Below are 15,952 nucleotides of genomic sequence, written 5' to 3' on the forward strand. Positions count from 1 at the left end.
CATAACTTTAGACGACTAAGTTTAGAATGCACGACGATTACCACTAGCCCACGGGCTAACGCAACCGCAGAGTATCTCGTAAGTACACAACACTTTCCCCTGAAGCTTCCGCATCTTAAAGCGTTGCCATAGTGTGCAGATGGCCGGACTTAGCTTTGTCAGAGGCGGTCGGTTTTATTGGCCACCTGAAGTGAACGACTCGGACTTGGTCGATGTGGCGGCCGGCCGACCGGCCGTCAGTTTTTATGTCTATGTGCGTGTTAGAAACGTGAAATTGCTATAACCAGCAAATGACTTTATCCCGGGGGAGAGCATTATCTATCTGCTTTTTTCTGCCTACGTCCATACCCGTTGCCATACGAACTACTATTACTGCGGGATTACCGGTATTATGAGGCCCTGTATGTACCGAAACAATATCTGACGTTGCGAGCACATTGCTGACTCGTTCGCATGCATCGAGCCTATGAGACGTTACTGTCAGAGGTATTCCAGTGTTAAGTAAGCGAGTAAAGTGGTGGGGCGGTTGTATGACGTAAATGAAGCTGCCGTCCACCACGTTGCAGTGCGCTATAAGCGAATGGATTTCGCCCTTCGTTAACAATATTTGCCCTCTTTTTATTTAATTTGGACCACATTGTGATTATTAGTTTTCAGCGTGCTTTGGACACACCGTTTTAGTTTTTTATTTTTTACCTGTATGGCCGTTGTATTGCCGATGAATGTAGAGGACATGCTGAGGCCCTTGGGCGGAATGTCGCACACGGCCGTCTTCACGTTGTTAGGGATCCACTCAGCGAAGTAGTTGCTGTTCTTGTTCTGCATGCTCAGAATCTGCTCGTCCACCTGTAAACAATTTCGGGTGCTTTCACTGGGACAACAGCATATGTTCTACATAAACTTGTGTTAATAGTGCCAATTTGGCAGAATAACAAGTCCATTATAATACTGACAAGACCACCTTAGAAGATAGTCTTCTTCGATTTCCTTCTTAAGTATAAAATTTTGAGATCAGTGACCAGGCACCAGTTTGCTACAGCAGTACGACGTAATTCGCACGAGAACTCCAAGCAAATCGCCTTTGAAGACCACAAGACTTCAGAGTGTCATTAAGATCAAAATATTTCAGGCTAATTAATACAGCTGCCGATAGCTTACCAGTCTCGTTATTTTTAAGACCTTGTTTATGATCTGGCTATCAGAAAATTTTACGTACTCTCAATAAAATTCTGAATTATTAAATGGAGATGTTCGTTAATAAGTATCGAATTATAATTTTCGAATAAATTTTTTAAAAATCGCCTGAAAATGCTATGTCAGAATAAATTAAAATTTTGCGCAAAAAATGCGAAATAGCAAATAGAAAAAATATTTCTAGACTGGAAAGTAACTGCTGTAGAGACTTGATCGAACTCCAAGACATTTCGCAAATATGTATCTAATTTTGTTTCATACGTCAGTTGTTTGATGTGCACTAGAATATATGTAGGAGATATCTGAGCATTTACGTGTGCGCATCCTGTGTCGGGTTGTATGTCGCAAGTACAAATTACTGTCACTCGTGCTGTGGTTATCTGTACACGGTAAATGCCTCTTAACAGTTCACCTTGATGTAATTCGCCCATGCTGTATCAGCATTCAGTATATGCCTTAATACCTAGTGAAAATGGAAGACAATAGGCTTTGAACAGCTTATGTACTAAGAAAATGCATCGATGATATTACGTTGACGAAGGTACAACCAGTACAGCAAGCCATAGCTGCAAAGGCAATTATTTAAAGCTGAATAGAAACAGTGGTTGAAGGTATCCTGAGAATTTAGGCTATCGAGAGAAATTTGGAAGTTCGTAGCGCTATACTTGCCGACTTTCTTGAACGATAGGTTGAAGAATGGCGAATCTACGTTTATAGCATTTGTTGATTTACAATGTTGACTGGAATAAACTTTTTTAAATTATGAAGGCAGCTCAGTTGAAAGATAGGAAGCGAAATGTTATTAATAACTTGCACAGAAATCAGACTGCAGTTGCTGAGAGAGAGAGAGAGAGAGAGAGAGAGAGAGAGAGAGAGAGAGAGAGAGAGAGAGAGAGAAGAAGGTAGTCTATTCACAATATTTAATGCGCCCATTGAGCAAGTAGAGGAAATCAAGGAGAATTTTGGAGAGGCAATTAAAGTTGAAGGAGAAGAAATGAAAACATTTTCTGATGAGCCTGTAATTTTGTCAATTAAGGCTAGCGACTGAACGGCAGTTTGAACAGAACGCATAGTGCCTAGAAAGGGTAATTATAATATGATCATCAATAAAGGTGAAACAAAGGAAATGGTATAACCTCATTTAATGAAGTGACGCTGAGGGAATAGGATTAAAAAAAAATGGGGTTTGCTATTTTGGCAGCTAAGTAACTGATGATGGTTGAATTATAGATCATATAAAATACGAAATGGCTGTAGCAAGGAAAGCATTTCAGAACGAAATTTGTCTACACCTAAAACAAATTTGAAAATTAGAAATTATTTCCATTTCCAGAAGATATTTGACGTGAGTTCAACCTGTAAAGGAAGTGACGTGTAAAGAACATAGCACGTTAACATGTTGACTCAGCATGTCTCTCATCAACGTTTCTTTCTTTTAGGCAAGTTAACTCAAATTTCGTTTCCCCCAATTTGATTAATTGCATTATTAGTTACTCGATCTATCCATATAATCTTCAGCATTCTTCTGTAGCGCCACATTCAGTACATTGACTGCCAAGAGGCCATTGGTGGGCGCGCTGTCAGCGGCCCTGGCACGCCAAATGTGGCCTTGTGGCAGTCAGCGTGTTTATGTGGTGCTACAGAAGATTGCTGAAGATTATATGGGTAGATCAAGTAACCAATAATGTACATTAATCAAATCGGGGGAAACGAAATTTCTTACTTGACTAAAAGAATCGGTTGATGGGACAAATAGTAATCCATCAACAAATTTTTAGTTTGATACAGGAGGGGGAAAAAAGGAGTGTAGAAGCTGTAGTGGAAGACCACGGAATAAAAAAAACTGCAGATTCACACTGATGTGGGTTGCAGTAATTATGCAGATAAGATATACTTGCAGGGGTTAGTCTAGCATGAAGAGCTGCATCATACCTGTATGTGCTGTTTCTACAAAATATTTTCGATTTAGCACTTTACAGATTCTTCTAAGATTCACTCACCATGTCATTCACACTGTCTTTGCCTATAGTACTTGAGATAGTTATCGCGCCTATTTTTACATCAAAAATACGACCATATACATTTGTTTGGTTGTCGGCTCATATGAAAGACATTTTGTGGTAGCTCTATACATGCATAATATTAAGGGTACAGGTGTCCCATGCACTTTAAAAATTTGATATTTGAATGACACTAAGTGGAAGCCGATTTTCAGTACTCCAGGTAAAGACAGTAGAAGTTCGCTGATCGTACTTGGCTGGTGGTCTGCTGTCTTCTTTGCTAGTATTGCAAGAGTTCATACCAGACAGACCCCTGGCTCCGATGAATCCATCCTCATACAGCGGGGGACGTTAGACAGTGATTCGCCAGGAGTGGGAGGTAAGTTTTGTTGGCCATCCAGTAAATTAGCGATGTGATAGGAATATACGTGATTCAGATCTAATCACAATTATCGTTAGTAAGTAACAGCTGATAAAGGTAGAGGTAAGACAGACTGACAATACGAGCGATGATTTAAACAATAATATACTTGTCTCAATCAGACCACATACTGGGACATTCGCCGTATGACCGGATTGCTGTTCTTTGAATATTTTACAATTAATGAAATGCACTTCGCAATCGCGTTTGGGATACACACATGCTTCTGGGACAGCTAGACGTTAGAGATGGATTGGTAGATCTGCCTTTGTTACTTATTAACGAGGATAGACTTTGATATAAGCGTAGAAACACTATTTTTAGGTGTTAGTTTTAGCCTTTTGGTTCCGCATTCACCCGAGTCACCAGTTACGTAAGCAAATCATTATCAACAGAAACACAGCAAAAATGAAATATTTGCGCATCGTACAACACTCATTGGTAATTTTTCACTGGACTACGAAGGCCCCTGCCACACTTGTTTAATCTGTGTATGAGTAACGCAGTTTTATGTTCAGTGGAATCCGTATCACCCTGTGCCAATCCGTTCCTAGAGGCCAAAACAGTTTTAATGAGCCAGTAGCTGTTGTCTGCCAAGAGAGCTGAAATGCTATTCTAAGTAGCAGCATCACGTTAAGAGCAGTAGATGATAGGGGAACGACGTTTCTCTCACCATCCTGGGAGATCTGGGAGATTAGTTTTCATATTAGCCGAGTTTGGGGGGTAGGGGTAGGGGGGAAGGTTTAGAGAAATCCATTAACTCGGCAATAGATAATTTTTTCGATTTACTATCGATACCACGAAAACTCTGCAGCATGTAACATATCATTGTGGAAAATCACATTAGGAACGCTTCGTGCAAAGCTTGTCGTTTGGTCTCTACAGCTTCCATGACTTAGCAGTTGCTGTACAATGAAGCTGCAAATAGGAGCAGACGAAGTTTATTGCGCAATAGTGCGCCGACCTATCTAAATGCTGTTTACGATTATGACGATACAGCATTTTTGTTCATTTCAGTTTAGACTGGAACGATGGTTGTTGAGAATGTTGACTTCAAATTATGTTTATAGAATGTCCGGAAGCTATTTCAGCCTTTCGTCATTTGTAGTGGAATACAGAAACGCAACGACATTATACATATAGAATTTCATCAATTAATTCACATGGCCTCACGCAAATGGCAGCTACAATATGAAACGACACATTACTGACACTTCATGCCTCCGCATGTGTCACATTTTTAAGAGCATCATACACTCCTGGAAATGGAAAAAAGAACACATTGACACCGGTGTGTCAGACCCACCATACTTACTCCGGACACTGCGAGAGGGCTGTACAAGCAACGATCACACGCACGGCACAGCGGACACACCAGGAACCGCGGTGTTGGCCGTCGAATGGCGCTAGCTGCGCAGCATTTGTGCACCGCCGCCGTCAGTGTCAGCCAGTTTGCCGTGGCATACGGAGCTCCATCGCAGTCTTTAACACTGGTAGCATGCCGCGACAGCGTGGACGTGAACCGTATGTGCAGTTGACGGACTTTGAGCGAGGGCGTATAGTGGGCATGCGGGAGGCCGGGTGGACGTACCGCCGAATTGCTCAACACGTGGGGCGTGAGGTCTCCACAATACATCGATGTTGTCGCCAGTGGTCGGCAGAAGGTGCACGTGCCCGTCGACCTGGGACCGGACCGCAGCGACGCACGGATGCACGCCAAGACCGTAGGATCCTACGCAGTGCCGTAGGGGACCGCACCGCTACTTCCCAGCAAATTAGGGACACTGTTGCTCCTGGGGTATCGGCGAGGACCATTCGCAACCGTCTCCATGAAGCTGGGCTACGGTCCCGCACACCGTTAGGCCGTCTTCCGCTCACGCCCCAACATCGTGCAGCCCGCCTCCAGTGGTGTCGCGACAGGCGTGAATGGAGGGACGAATGGAGACGTGTCGTCTTCAGCGATGAGAGTCGCTTCTGCCTTGGTGCCAATGATGGTCGTATGCGTGTTTGGCGCCGTGCAGGTGAGCGCCACAATCAGGACTGCATACGACCAAGGCACACAGGGCCAACACCCGGCATCATGGTGTGGGGAGCGATCTCCTACACTGGCCGTACACCACTAGTGATCGTCGAGGGGACACTGAATAGTGCACGGTACATCCAAACCGTCATCGAACCCATCGTTCTACCATTCCTAGACCGGCAAGGGAACTTGCTGTTCCAACAGGACAATGCACGTCCGCATGTATCCCGTGCCACCCAACGTGCTCTAGAAGGTGTAAGTCAACTACCCTGGCCAGCAAGATCTCCGGATCTGTCCCCCATTGAGCATGTTTGGGACTGGATGAAGCGTCGTCTCACGCGGTCTGCACGTCCAGCACGAACGCTGGTCCAACTGAGGCGCCAGGTGGAAATGGCATGGCAAGCCGTTCCACAGGACTACATCCAGCATCTCTACGATCGTCTCCATGGGAGAATAGCAGCCTGCATTGCTGCGAAAGGTGGATATACACTGTACTAGTGCCGACATTGTGCATGCTCTGTTGCCTGTGTCTATGTGCCTGTGGTTCTGTCAGAGTGATCATGTGATGTATCTGACCCCAGGAATGTGTCAATAAAGTTTCCCCTTCCTGGGACAATGAATTCACGGTGTTCTTATTTCAATTTCCAGGAGTGTACGTACACATGTTCTATAGCCCATCTTCATTGGTGGATTTCATAGGTGTGAAAATGTGCCCACATTAAGCGAAAACGAGACTAGGTCAATTACTGGCAGGTTTGTTGGCAGTTGTGAATACATGAACTGATCTGACATGGTATTACTGGCGTCCTCAGTTTTGCTATGTTATACCACTTCAAATTACCACTTCCTTCCCTTAAATCTCATTAAGATTTAGAACACTGCACTGATAATTTGGCATCTTGCGTTAATTAATAACCTTGACGACTATATCGAATGTAATCTTGGTAGCTTGTAATATGACGATGAAAATGATACAGTGTTATTCGTAAGTACCTCTGTTTCAGAAGACGACACTGCAAAAACTACACAACATACAGAAAAATTTAAAGACGGCAAGTATTTCGGCCCTGCCTTTCTTCCGCTTTAATTGTTCATTCAAGCAGACACATACATTTAAGGTACTTTCATTAGGTTAGGAAGGCTCTATGGTCAATGAGGCTACTAAAGAGAGTTGTCTGTGATTGTAACACTGAATTAATTGTTAGCTAGATGCGTGAAGTTATTAGAGCTGATAGAACTGAGCGCTTGCTTTGTCGGAAGCCATGGCTGTGGCAGATGAGGTTTACTGATTCCACTTCGGAGAACACTATGGGTCTTAAAAATAGGTATAGACAGAGTGAAGGGCGACTGGTCAGCACAGCAGAGGCAGCGGACATGGCTTAAGGCACTGGAGAGGTGATGGGGTTTGGGAGGTCCACTGCCTACGGCAAGCGGTGAGCCCAGAGCGCGCCACAGCGTATTGTTCCATAGGCCAGAGGCAGAACTCTTGACGACTGCTTTCGCCGAGCTGCAAAAAGCCGAGGCACTGACAATTTCTCTTGGCCAAGGATATGTTCATTCCATCGTTTCTGCAGGGGTCCTCATGTTTCCACAGAACGTCCCTGCAAGACCGTTATCAGCTGGACCTGTGAAAACAGGTCGCCGAAATATCCGAAATGGGGCGGCTCTGCTGTACGCCTGACGCTGTGTCTCTCGGAGGGCTGTTGCGTTTTTCCGATGCCACTGTTTCCCGTGCACGCAAAATAGGTGTCGACGGACACCGATCGTGACGTCAGGAAACTTGACAGTGAACTCCTGTTCGATGCCTCGAGATGTGCTAGCATGGGGATATACTTTTTCCCCAGCTTGTGGAAGAAGGCTGTACAGTACAAGGGGTGATGTGCAATTGGTGCAAGAGAGCACTACCATTTTCGATTGCTGGTTCTTAACGTTTTGGCACATAATTCACACGTCGTGTTCGTGGACTTTCATAACGTTTGAGAAAGTGGGGGCTCAGTCTTCTGTCGTGGACGAGATTAGCAGAATTCCTTCGGGTGCCGTGGAGCAGAGAAGTCTAATCTTGTGTCATGTTGGAGGTAAGTGTCTGAGCTTTGACCAATGAGTCTGGGCGCGAAGTTGATCCGAACGAGGATATGGACGTCAATCGTTGAACACGATGCAGAGCCACGCTGGCCACTGAATTCGAAATTTCTCCATGTGCTTGATGAGCATTTCAGAGCACCAGCACAAGGAATCTTCAGAGTGAATTTCCCTCACTACATTACACGTTCACAGCAGCTGCAGTCGCTGTCTGATTTAAGCGTATTGTTAGTTTGCTCCATTTAACAGTTAACGATCATTGTCAATTGTTTTACTTAGAGCCAGATCGTACTACAAATTTTTGAAGGCAGAAGTATAATCAATTTGCCACGCTCTGCTCAGCTCTGAATTTTACACCAGTACAGACTATTTTATGAATAAGAGCATAAATGTTAGTTGACATGTTCTGTTGAGCTATGTTCCAGAAACCGGAACTGCCAATTTTGTAAGTAATTTAGAAAGTTAATGCTGACAGTGACATCTTTTTAAGTTTGTGAATGAACGCCACCCATGGAAAATTGACCAGTCGAAGGAATATACGATTGACTTCTATCGTAGGAAGCTAGTAATTGCGCCAAGGGAATCCGACAGAGGTATACGTAAAAATGCCTGCAAACATAAGCACTCGCGTACACATGCCTTAACAGATAAGTACCAACGCAAAACGTGACGAGATGGTCGACGAAAACAACAGCAGCAGCAGCAGCAGCGTGTTTCACCTCTTTCTCAAAACAATCAAAGGCTGAAATATCTTTTCTGTTATCAACATGTCGGTTTAAATTTATGTTATTTGTCTCAACTTTTTAGGTTTACATACACTTAGGAGAGACCGTAACTTACCTCCTTCACGGACATGCGGCCGCGGAAGATCGCGGCAACGGTGAGGTATCGCCCGTGCTTTGGATCACAGGCGGCCATCATGTTCTTGGCGTCAAACATTTGCTGTGTGAGCTCCGCCACGGTGAGCGCGCGGTATTGCTGTGAACCGCGTGACGTAAGCGGAGCGAAGCCCGGCATGAAGAAGTGCAGACGCGGGAAAGGAACCATGTTCACAGCAAGCTTACGCAGGTCCGCATTCAGCTGCCCAGGGAACCTGTACAAGTGACAACGATGTATCAATATGCCAAAGGAAAAACATCAATAGCGATAATCTTTATACATTTTTCCTATTTGTTGGCGTACCATCATTCTACTGTTTATATACTTTTACTAGACCAATGTTATATGTGATACCTATTTGTCATACGTTCTGTGAAATGGTATCACTATGAGAATCTTAAGAGGCAGCTCTGTAACCCGTTAGTTGTCTTTTGGGGAGACCGTCTTTAATTTCATCAACGTATATTCACTGTAACCTGCTTACAGTACTCAAGCCTTGCTCAGCTCTACAATTTTTACCACCACACACATTCCTCTATTTCGAAGTTTACTGTTACTTGATGCCTCTAATGTGTCCTAAATGTGTCCTATCAACATATCCATACTAGTCAAGTAATGTGAAATATTCTCTCTAAAAATCAGCGTTAATGTAGATTGTTTAGTTGACCAATTCTATAAATTGTTATTTTACTTAAAAGCTGTAGAGGTATGGTTTCTCATAATTAGATTCCTTGACAGAACTTTTGTAAATAAGTAACAACTGTCATGAAATAGCTTTAAAACTGTTTCCTGTTTCGAAGTATTTAAAATGAGAATCATTGTTTTCGTTATAGCAAAACTTCAGTACACCGAAAAATCTGACATCTTACGTATCGTTGTGATCGATATCGTGCTACATATGGTAAACTATGTATTTATTCTTTAAAAAATAGTCACTATGTGGGTAGCAGTGCCAACACTTCAGTCGAGGACGCTCTTGTTTGCACTTAAGAATTGCTAATTCGTCAATGTTTCTGCAATTTCCAGCTGAAGCATCCCTAAAAATGTTGCAGGTTCAAAACTAGTGCTTCGATGATAAAGAGGATTGTGCTAAGACACAGTTTATTTTGATGGAATAGTCCATTTTTGTACTATGAAACCCAAGTTGATGAAGAACCGGGTGATAAGACTATCTCAAATTTTTGATTGCGAAATGATTAACTGGTAATGCTTGGTTACCTACATACCTTATTGGACAGGAAAATAAATTCAATCATTGTGAAAACTATTTACAAATTTTGGAAGTATAAATACAGTATAGGAAATATAAAGTACTTTATCAATTCATTATAACACTTACGCCGGATAAACTTGATACTATGTATTCGACGCTAACCCATGTCATGTTCGATTAATTTTACATTTTCGCACTTCACACCAGGGTACCTTGTGTGTGTGTGTGTGTGTGTGTGTGTGTGTGTGTGTGTGTGTGTGTGTGTGTGTGTGTGTGTGTGTGTGTGTGTGTGTGTGAGAGAGAGAGAGAGAGAGAGAGAGAGAGAGAGAGAAACAATTAACCACCAATGCTTTATTTTATTTTCAGCCGAGTTTGTATCCATTTTCGTACTGTTTCGACAATCTAATCAGTATTCTTATCCAGGTGCTGAGAGTTATGCTGTGCGAAAAGGGAAATACAAATTCGGCTGAACACACCTTCAACCGTGACAAGAAAAGTGAGACATCGCAGCCATCAACAGTTCTTCCTGTTTATTAATAGTCGTACCTGAGACACGTTGTGACTCCTGACATTGTGAGTGAGACGAGGTGGTTGAGGTCGCTATAGCTGGGATTAGGCACCTTCAGCGTCTGGAAGCATATGTTGTACAGTGCCTCATTGTCTATGCAATAAGTCTGGTCTGTAATCTCCACCAGCCTATTGACTGATAATGTAGCGTTGTACGGTTCCACCACCGTGTCCGACACCTACGGAAAGAACAATGTGTGGCTACATTCGAGGTATACATAAAAAGGAGAAATGCCATTCTAACCCCTAGCGAGAAAAAATTCCCAGACGCCAATGCGAACACTGGCGTCACACAGGTACTGTAACAGTAGTTTCTGTGCATTCATCGGAACACGCACGTTGTGGTGTGCATCAAACGGAAATAACTATTTTCGTGTCAATATGAGCAAGTGTCAGTAGTTGCTGCGTGGCACAATGCATTAATACTACTTGAAAAACGGCAACATTAATCACTGTTTTCCCAAAGGTGAGCAACTGCAATGCGAAAGAATAGTTCGATACAAATGCGTGCACTATTTTGCGTAAAATACTATTTTCTGAAGTGGCAGCGTAGTGTAGTGATTAAGACATACATGACATGTTGAAGGTTTTGGGTTAGAATCCTGTTGTGAGCTTTTACAATTTGTATTTTCAAGCTTTTATTGGAATAACTTAGATAATTATTCAATTAATTGGGGTAAGTATTACTTTTTATTGCTAATCTTTTGCTGTTATTTTAATTACAGTTTATTTGTTATTTTTATTATTATTCTCTTTACATTTGAAATCTTTGTACACGCTATTTTAATTATGGTATTTCAACGTTTCAAAATCCGTAACTGTTACAAAACAAACGAAGTTTATATTATCTGTGCAATGTAGTCAAATTTATTTTTCGGAGGAAGACATACGTATTTTGGATGCTGATAGTTATACAAACATGTAAAACATATTCTAAGTGAAGTATGGACAAAATAACACAGATGCAGATTCAAGCAAAAGTAGGGATTACAGTACATCAGTCAAAATGACTAGAAATAATACATGGAGGAACATGAAAAATACAAAATGGTAAAACGGAAGAACTTAAATCACAGTTAAAACATAAGGGGATTAGAATCAGATGGAGAAAAACTGCAGATGAAAAAGAACAAAAGTTAATACCATGATTAAAATGATGCAACAAAGTATTAGAAGTTAGGGCGACAATTATTGAACTATATGAGAGAAAACGTAAATTAGTTACAAACTACGGCACACACTTTATTAAGTATGTAAACGTAGCTACAGATATTCGGATTTAGGTTATGATATGTTCCATTCGTCTGCCATCATTGCCACGATGTGAGGTGCAAACGAATAGCGAAATTCTGCATGACTCGCTGACGTGTCGGAATATCGAGGCTCTCAACGACCTCCCGAATGGCTGTTTTCAGATCAGTAACGGTTATAGGGTTATTACTGTACGCCTTGAATTCAGTACAGTCTCACAGAAAGGAATCGCAGTCTTCAGATCCGGAGAATATGGTGGTCAGTCGAGGCCCATCCAAGTGGCCTCTGGGTACCCCAGAGCCAGAATGCGGTCCCCAAAGTGCTCCTCCAGGACATCAAACACACTCCTGCTTCGATGGTGTCGAGCTCTGTCTTGCATGAATCACATCGTGTCGAAATCAGCGTCACTTCGGATAATAGTCTTCCAAAACCTTCACATACCATTTGGTAGCACCGTGCCATCAAGGAATATCGCACCGATTATTCCGTGAGTGGACATTGCACACCACACTGTCACCCGTTGAGGGTGAAGAGACTTCTCGATCGCGAAATGCGGATTGTCAGACACCCAAATGCGTCAATTTTGCTTATTGACGAATACATCCAAATGAAAGTCAGCTTCGTCGCTAAACCAAACTATACTAATTCACGTAATGCCCCGCGGGCACCAGAGCAGTTTGGACGTCCTAACGCAAACGGCTCAAAAGTTAGGACGTTTTATTTCATATAGTTCAGTAACTGTTACCTTGTACATTGAAACTAATGAACTGAGTAAAAGCGATTGAGATTATTTTGATAAGGATTTCAAAATCAAAATTTGAAAGGAGTTATCAAAATTTGAAAGGAGTTACCAGATTTAACCCTTGAATTTCCCTTTTCAGATTTACTCGCTTCCCTGCCACATTCTAACTTCTGATACTCCACGCTTCGACCCCTTAGAGTGTTGCTCTTTCGATAGTCATGCAATCTTTTTCTTGTTGTCACCTCTCCTTTGGAAGACCTTCCCGCAGTTCAGGATGTAGGTCTATTCGAGAATCATCTTTTGCGAATGGAGTTTTCCTGGCCCCTCTTCAATTACTTGGGCACATGTCCCGTGGATTCACAGTGTGTGTTTTTGATGCATGCTTTCCATTGGCTCCTGCATCCTCAGGGCGATGATCGTGAGTGATTCTTTCGCCTATTAGATGCAGTTTTCACCCCAAGGACAAAAGTTGTCCGGAATCTGTCCTCTGCGCGATCTTTGTTAAGGACGTTCGCAGAACGAGGGTGAATTATGCCGAAAGTATTTGACCACCATTGTTGATCTTATTCCACATGAAAGCAGTGGCTGGAATCGAACTGTAGACTCAGCACATTTTATCGACTAAAAGACGCTATGCCGATACCGCAAATATGCGAACACAGACTGATCTTAAAAGGCGATGTGTTTGTAAACCAATACATTGCATTTTCATATTTTGGGTAATAACAAGTAGTTCTTAATATCTTGAAAGTTCAGAGGGTATTGAGAAACCAGGGTCTGACCGACAGAGCAGAGGAGCTGGGTACTCACCTTTGGCGACGGCAGCACCGAGTATGTTTTTATGATGCGGTCTGGATATTCTTCCCTGATCTTCGAGATGAGAAGTGTTCCCATGCCGGACCCCGTGCCACCTCCCAAGGAGTGAGTCAGCTGGAATCTGCAACAAACGAGTCCAACACAGTCAATGCTGGTACTTACGTCATGTTTTTTGTTATAGGTAGCACATCTCTCTCACCTGGATGAATCGGGTTCAGATGCCGTTATTTTCCTTTGTGGGCTAACTACCCTCTTCAGGCCAATTGGAAGCTACTTTATTCAGCTATAGCTCCAGCATCTAGGACACAGACAACCGCTGGGAGATCGGTGTGACATTTTCATGTTGCATTGAAATGACGCCTTGGGCCGGTCGACATCTCATGATTCTCTGGGACTGGAGTTACCTTAGTTTTACGTTAAAGGGGCACGGACTGCGCCTGGATCGTACTAACCTCAGTATTCTTCAAGTCCAAAAAGTGCAATCCACTCATTACGTGTCTACGTCCATACTTCGCAGGTCAAGTGTGTTCCTAAGGATACGATTATTTCCCCCTTTCCTGTACCACTCTTTACTAGTACGTGTGAAAAATAACTAAGCCTTCCTATGGGCCATGATTTCTGTTTCACCATCACGGTCATTTTTCACGATTTCTTTGGGTGGAAACAATACCTTGCCTGTCTCTTTTTCGAATCTACAATCTCGCACTTACTGAACTTACATCTGACGACATGTACCTCTCTTCGATGGATCTTTCTTTAATCCTATTTGGTAAAGTTCCCAGACTGACTAATAGTTCTCTAAGATCTACCATAAAAGTGTTTTGTACGTAACGTATCTGGAGAATGAATTACAGTTCCTTGAAATTCTTCCAACCAATCGCAGCCAGCATCCGCATTTCCTAAAACACGTTCCATGTGGTCATTCCGCCTTAGGTCCCTTTGCTTTCGTATTTTACGGTTGTTACTGTGTCCAGTGAATTATCCTTGTAGTGTAGTCTATCGGTAACAGGTATGTGCAATATGTTGCATTATTCCATCAGTCTTCGACCCTCTTACGTTCAGCTTGCTCTTTCTGAAATTACAGATTTCCCCCAAAGGCCACACTGAGCTCCGACAGTATGTCAGAATCCATTGCCGTCCTAACTTCTTGCATCGTTATGATCTGGAAGTGGTTGTGACCAGTTTTCCGGTCGCGATTAAAGAAACGAGGCATTTCACTTTCCGGTTTCACTACTTCATTTGAGACTGAACCCGAGGTCTCTAACTGTGTATTAGCTGAACGAAGTTGTTACGTACTTTTGAGTGAATGAAGACCGGTGCTGTCATATTGGTTAACTGACACACACACACACACACACACACACACACACACACACACACACACACACACACACACACACACACACTTGCCAGATGATTTCACGTGCACTCCTATTGCGCTTTGCCAATACTGGCCAATAGAAATGAAGTCTAACAGGAACGTCAGTTCATAATTTGAATCCAAGGAGTTATATGCTTGGTTCCAGAAAATTCGAAACCTTTCATGTTTCGGTTTAAACGAGGTACAGCCACCATACGTTATCTGCAGCAAACGAATGTCATGTTTGGCGATGATCTATTCATTGTGAATACAAGTCTGCTTGTATTTAAGCATTTTAACTGCTCTAACTTACCACCTGAAACACTTTTTTTGCGTGAAGGACGCAAAGCATTAACGAAAAATCTTATTTATTAACAAAATAAATCTGCATCTGTAACCCGCAACAACTGCCAAAGCTATTGGTAATTTTTAGTCTTAAGCTTGCTGCAAATTGTTGAAAGAATGACATCCAGTAACTTTTCAGAGCACGCTGTATGGTCAGACTACATCTTTATGCGAGTACATAATCCTTTTTTACATACTCTTACTTGGAAGGACAAGTATCGTAACTGTTTGACAGTAACATGTATGTATTCGTAATTTTTACTCTACAGTCACTGAATGCTTTTTTTTTAACAAAGGCAAAACGTCTGTTTCAACCTACCGTACGCTTAAGTTAGAAAAATGACCAAGTCTGAAGTATAACAAACTTTCATCAGCAGTGTTTCATTATGGCAGAATTTATTTTCTCCCTTGTACCCCATCGTGAGTAGCTCTTTCTGACGAGGTCTGACAGACTGTCTTGTCGACATTTCATTTCACAGCCTGTTGTAATGTGTCATCGTTACTGTACAGTTAACTTAGATTGGAAGGACACTAAATAAATTTTGCGAGTTACGTTTTATTTTAACATTAAGAACATAAATTATACAATTTCGAGCAGACAAATAATTCCTGTTACTGGTGTACTCTAAGTCCAGGCGTAGGTAATATACTAGCTTTTTATGATGGCCATTCTAAATTATCAGATGAAAGGCCTGTCAATTGACCCGTTCGGTTTCTCCGCACTAGTAAATGACGGCACTATCGACAAAAACTAACATCCAATTCTGGACAGAAGAGTTTACGTTAAATAGAAAAATGAAGCGTCAAAAGCAAAAGCAACAGCTTTGTTAACGTCAGTATTTTGAAGGGAATATGAGAAAAAACGAGGAATAATTGGGAGCAGCAGACCGTTTAAGGCAGCTAGATAACTTTAACAAGCGAAGTGTCATGGGAAAAGTATGTTGTCTGTAGGTCTACATACACTGATGAGCCAAAACATTATGAAATGGTTCAAATGGCTCTGAGCACTATGGAACTTAAGATCTGAGGTCATCAGTCCCCTGGACTTAGAACTACTTAAAC

The 15,952-nt window shown here is 42.3% G+C and overlaps 1 protein-coding gene across 1 annotated transcript in view; it reads right to left on the reverse strand.

Moving 5' to 3' along the window:
* Positions 1–696: 696 nt before the first annotated feature.
* Positions 697–15,952, reverse strand: part of LOC126143525 (tubulin beta-3 chain-like) — a gene marked incomplete at its 3' end in the record, with an annotated part of 80,549 nt that continues 65,293 nt past the window's right edge. Inside the window, exons 4-7 of the mRNA XM_049915432.1 lie at positions 13,180–13,306; positions 10,356–10,555; positions 8,558–8,810; positions 697–846 (exon numbers count right to left, since the gene is read on the reverse strand). Coding sequence (XP_049771389.1) covers positions 697–846; positions 8,558–8,810; positions 10,356–10,555; positions 13,180–13,306 — 730 coding nt within the window. The remainder of the gene's footprint in view (positions 847–8,557; positions 8,811–10,355; positions 10,556–13,179; positions 13,307–15,952) is intronic.

This window comes from Schistocerca cancellata, unplaced genomic scaffold (genome assembly GCF_023864275.1).
Source record: "Schistocerca cancellata isolate TAMUIC-IGC-003103 unplaced genomic scaffold, iqSchCanc2.1 HiC_scaffold_818, whole genome shotgun sequence".
Lineage (NCBI taxonomy): Eukaryota > Metazoa > Arthropoda > Insecta > Orthoptera > Acrididae > Schistocerca > Schistocerca cancellata.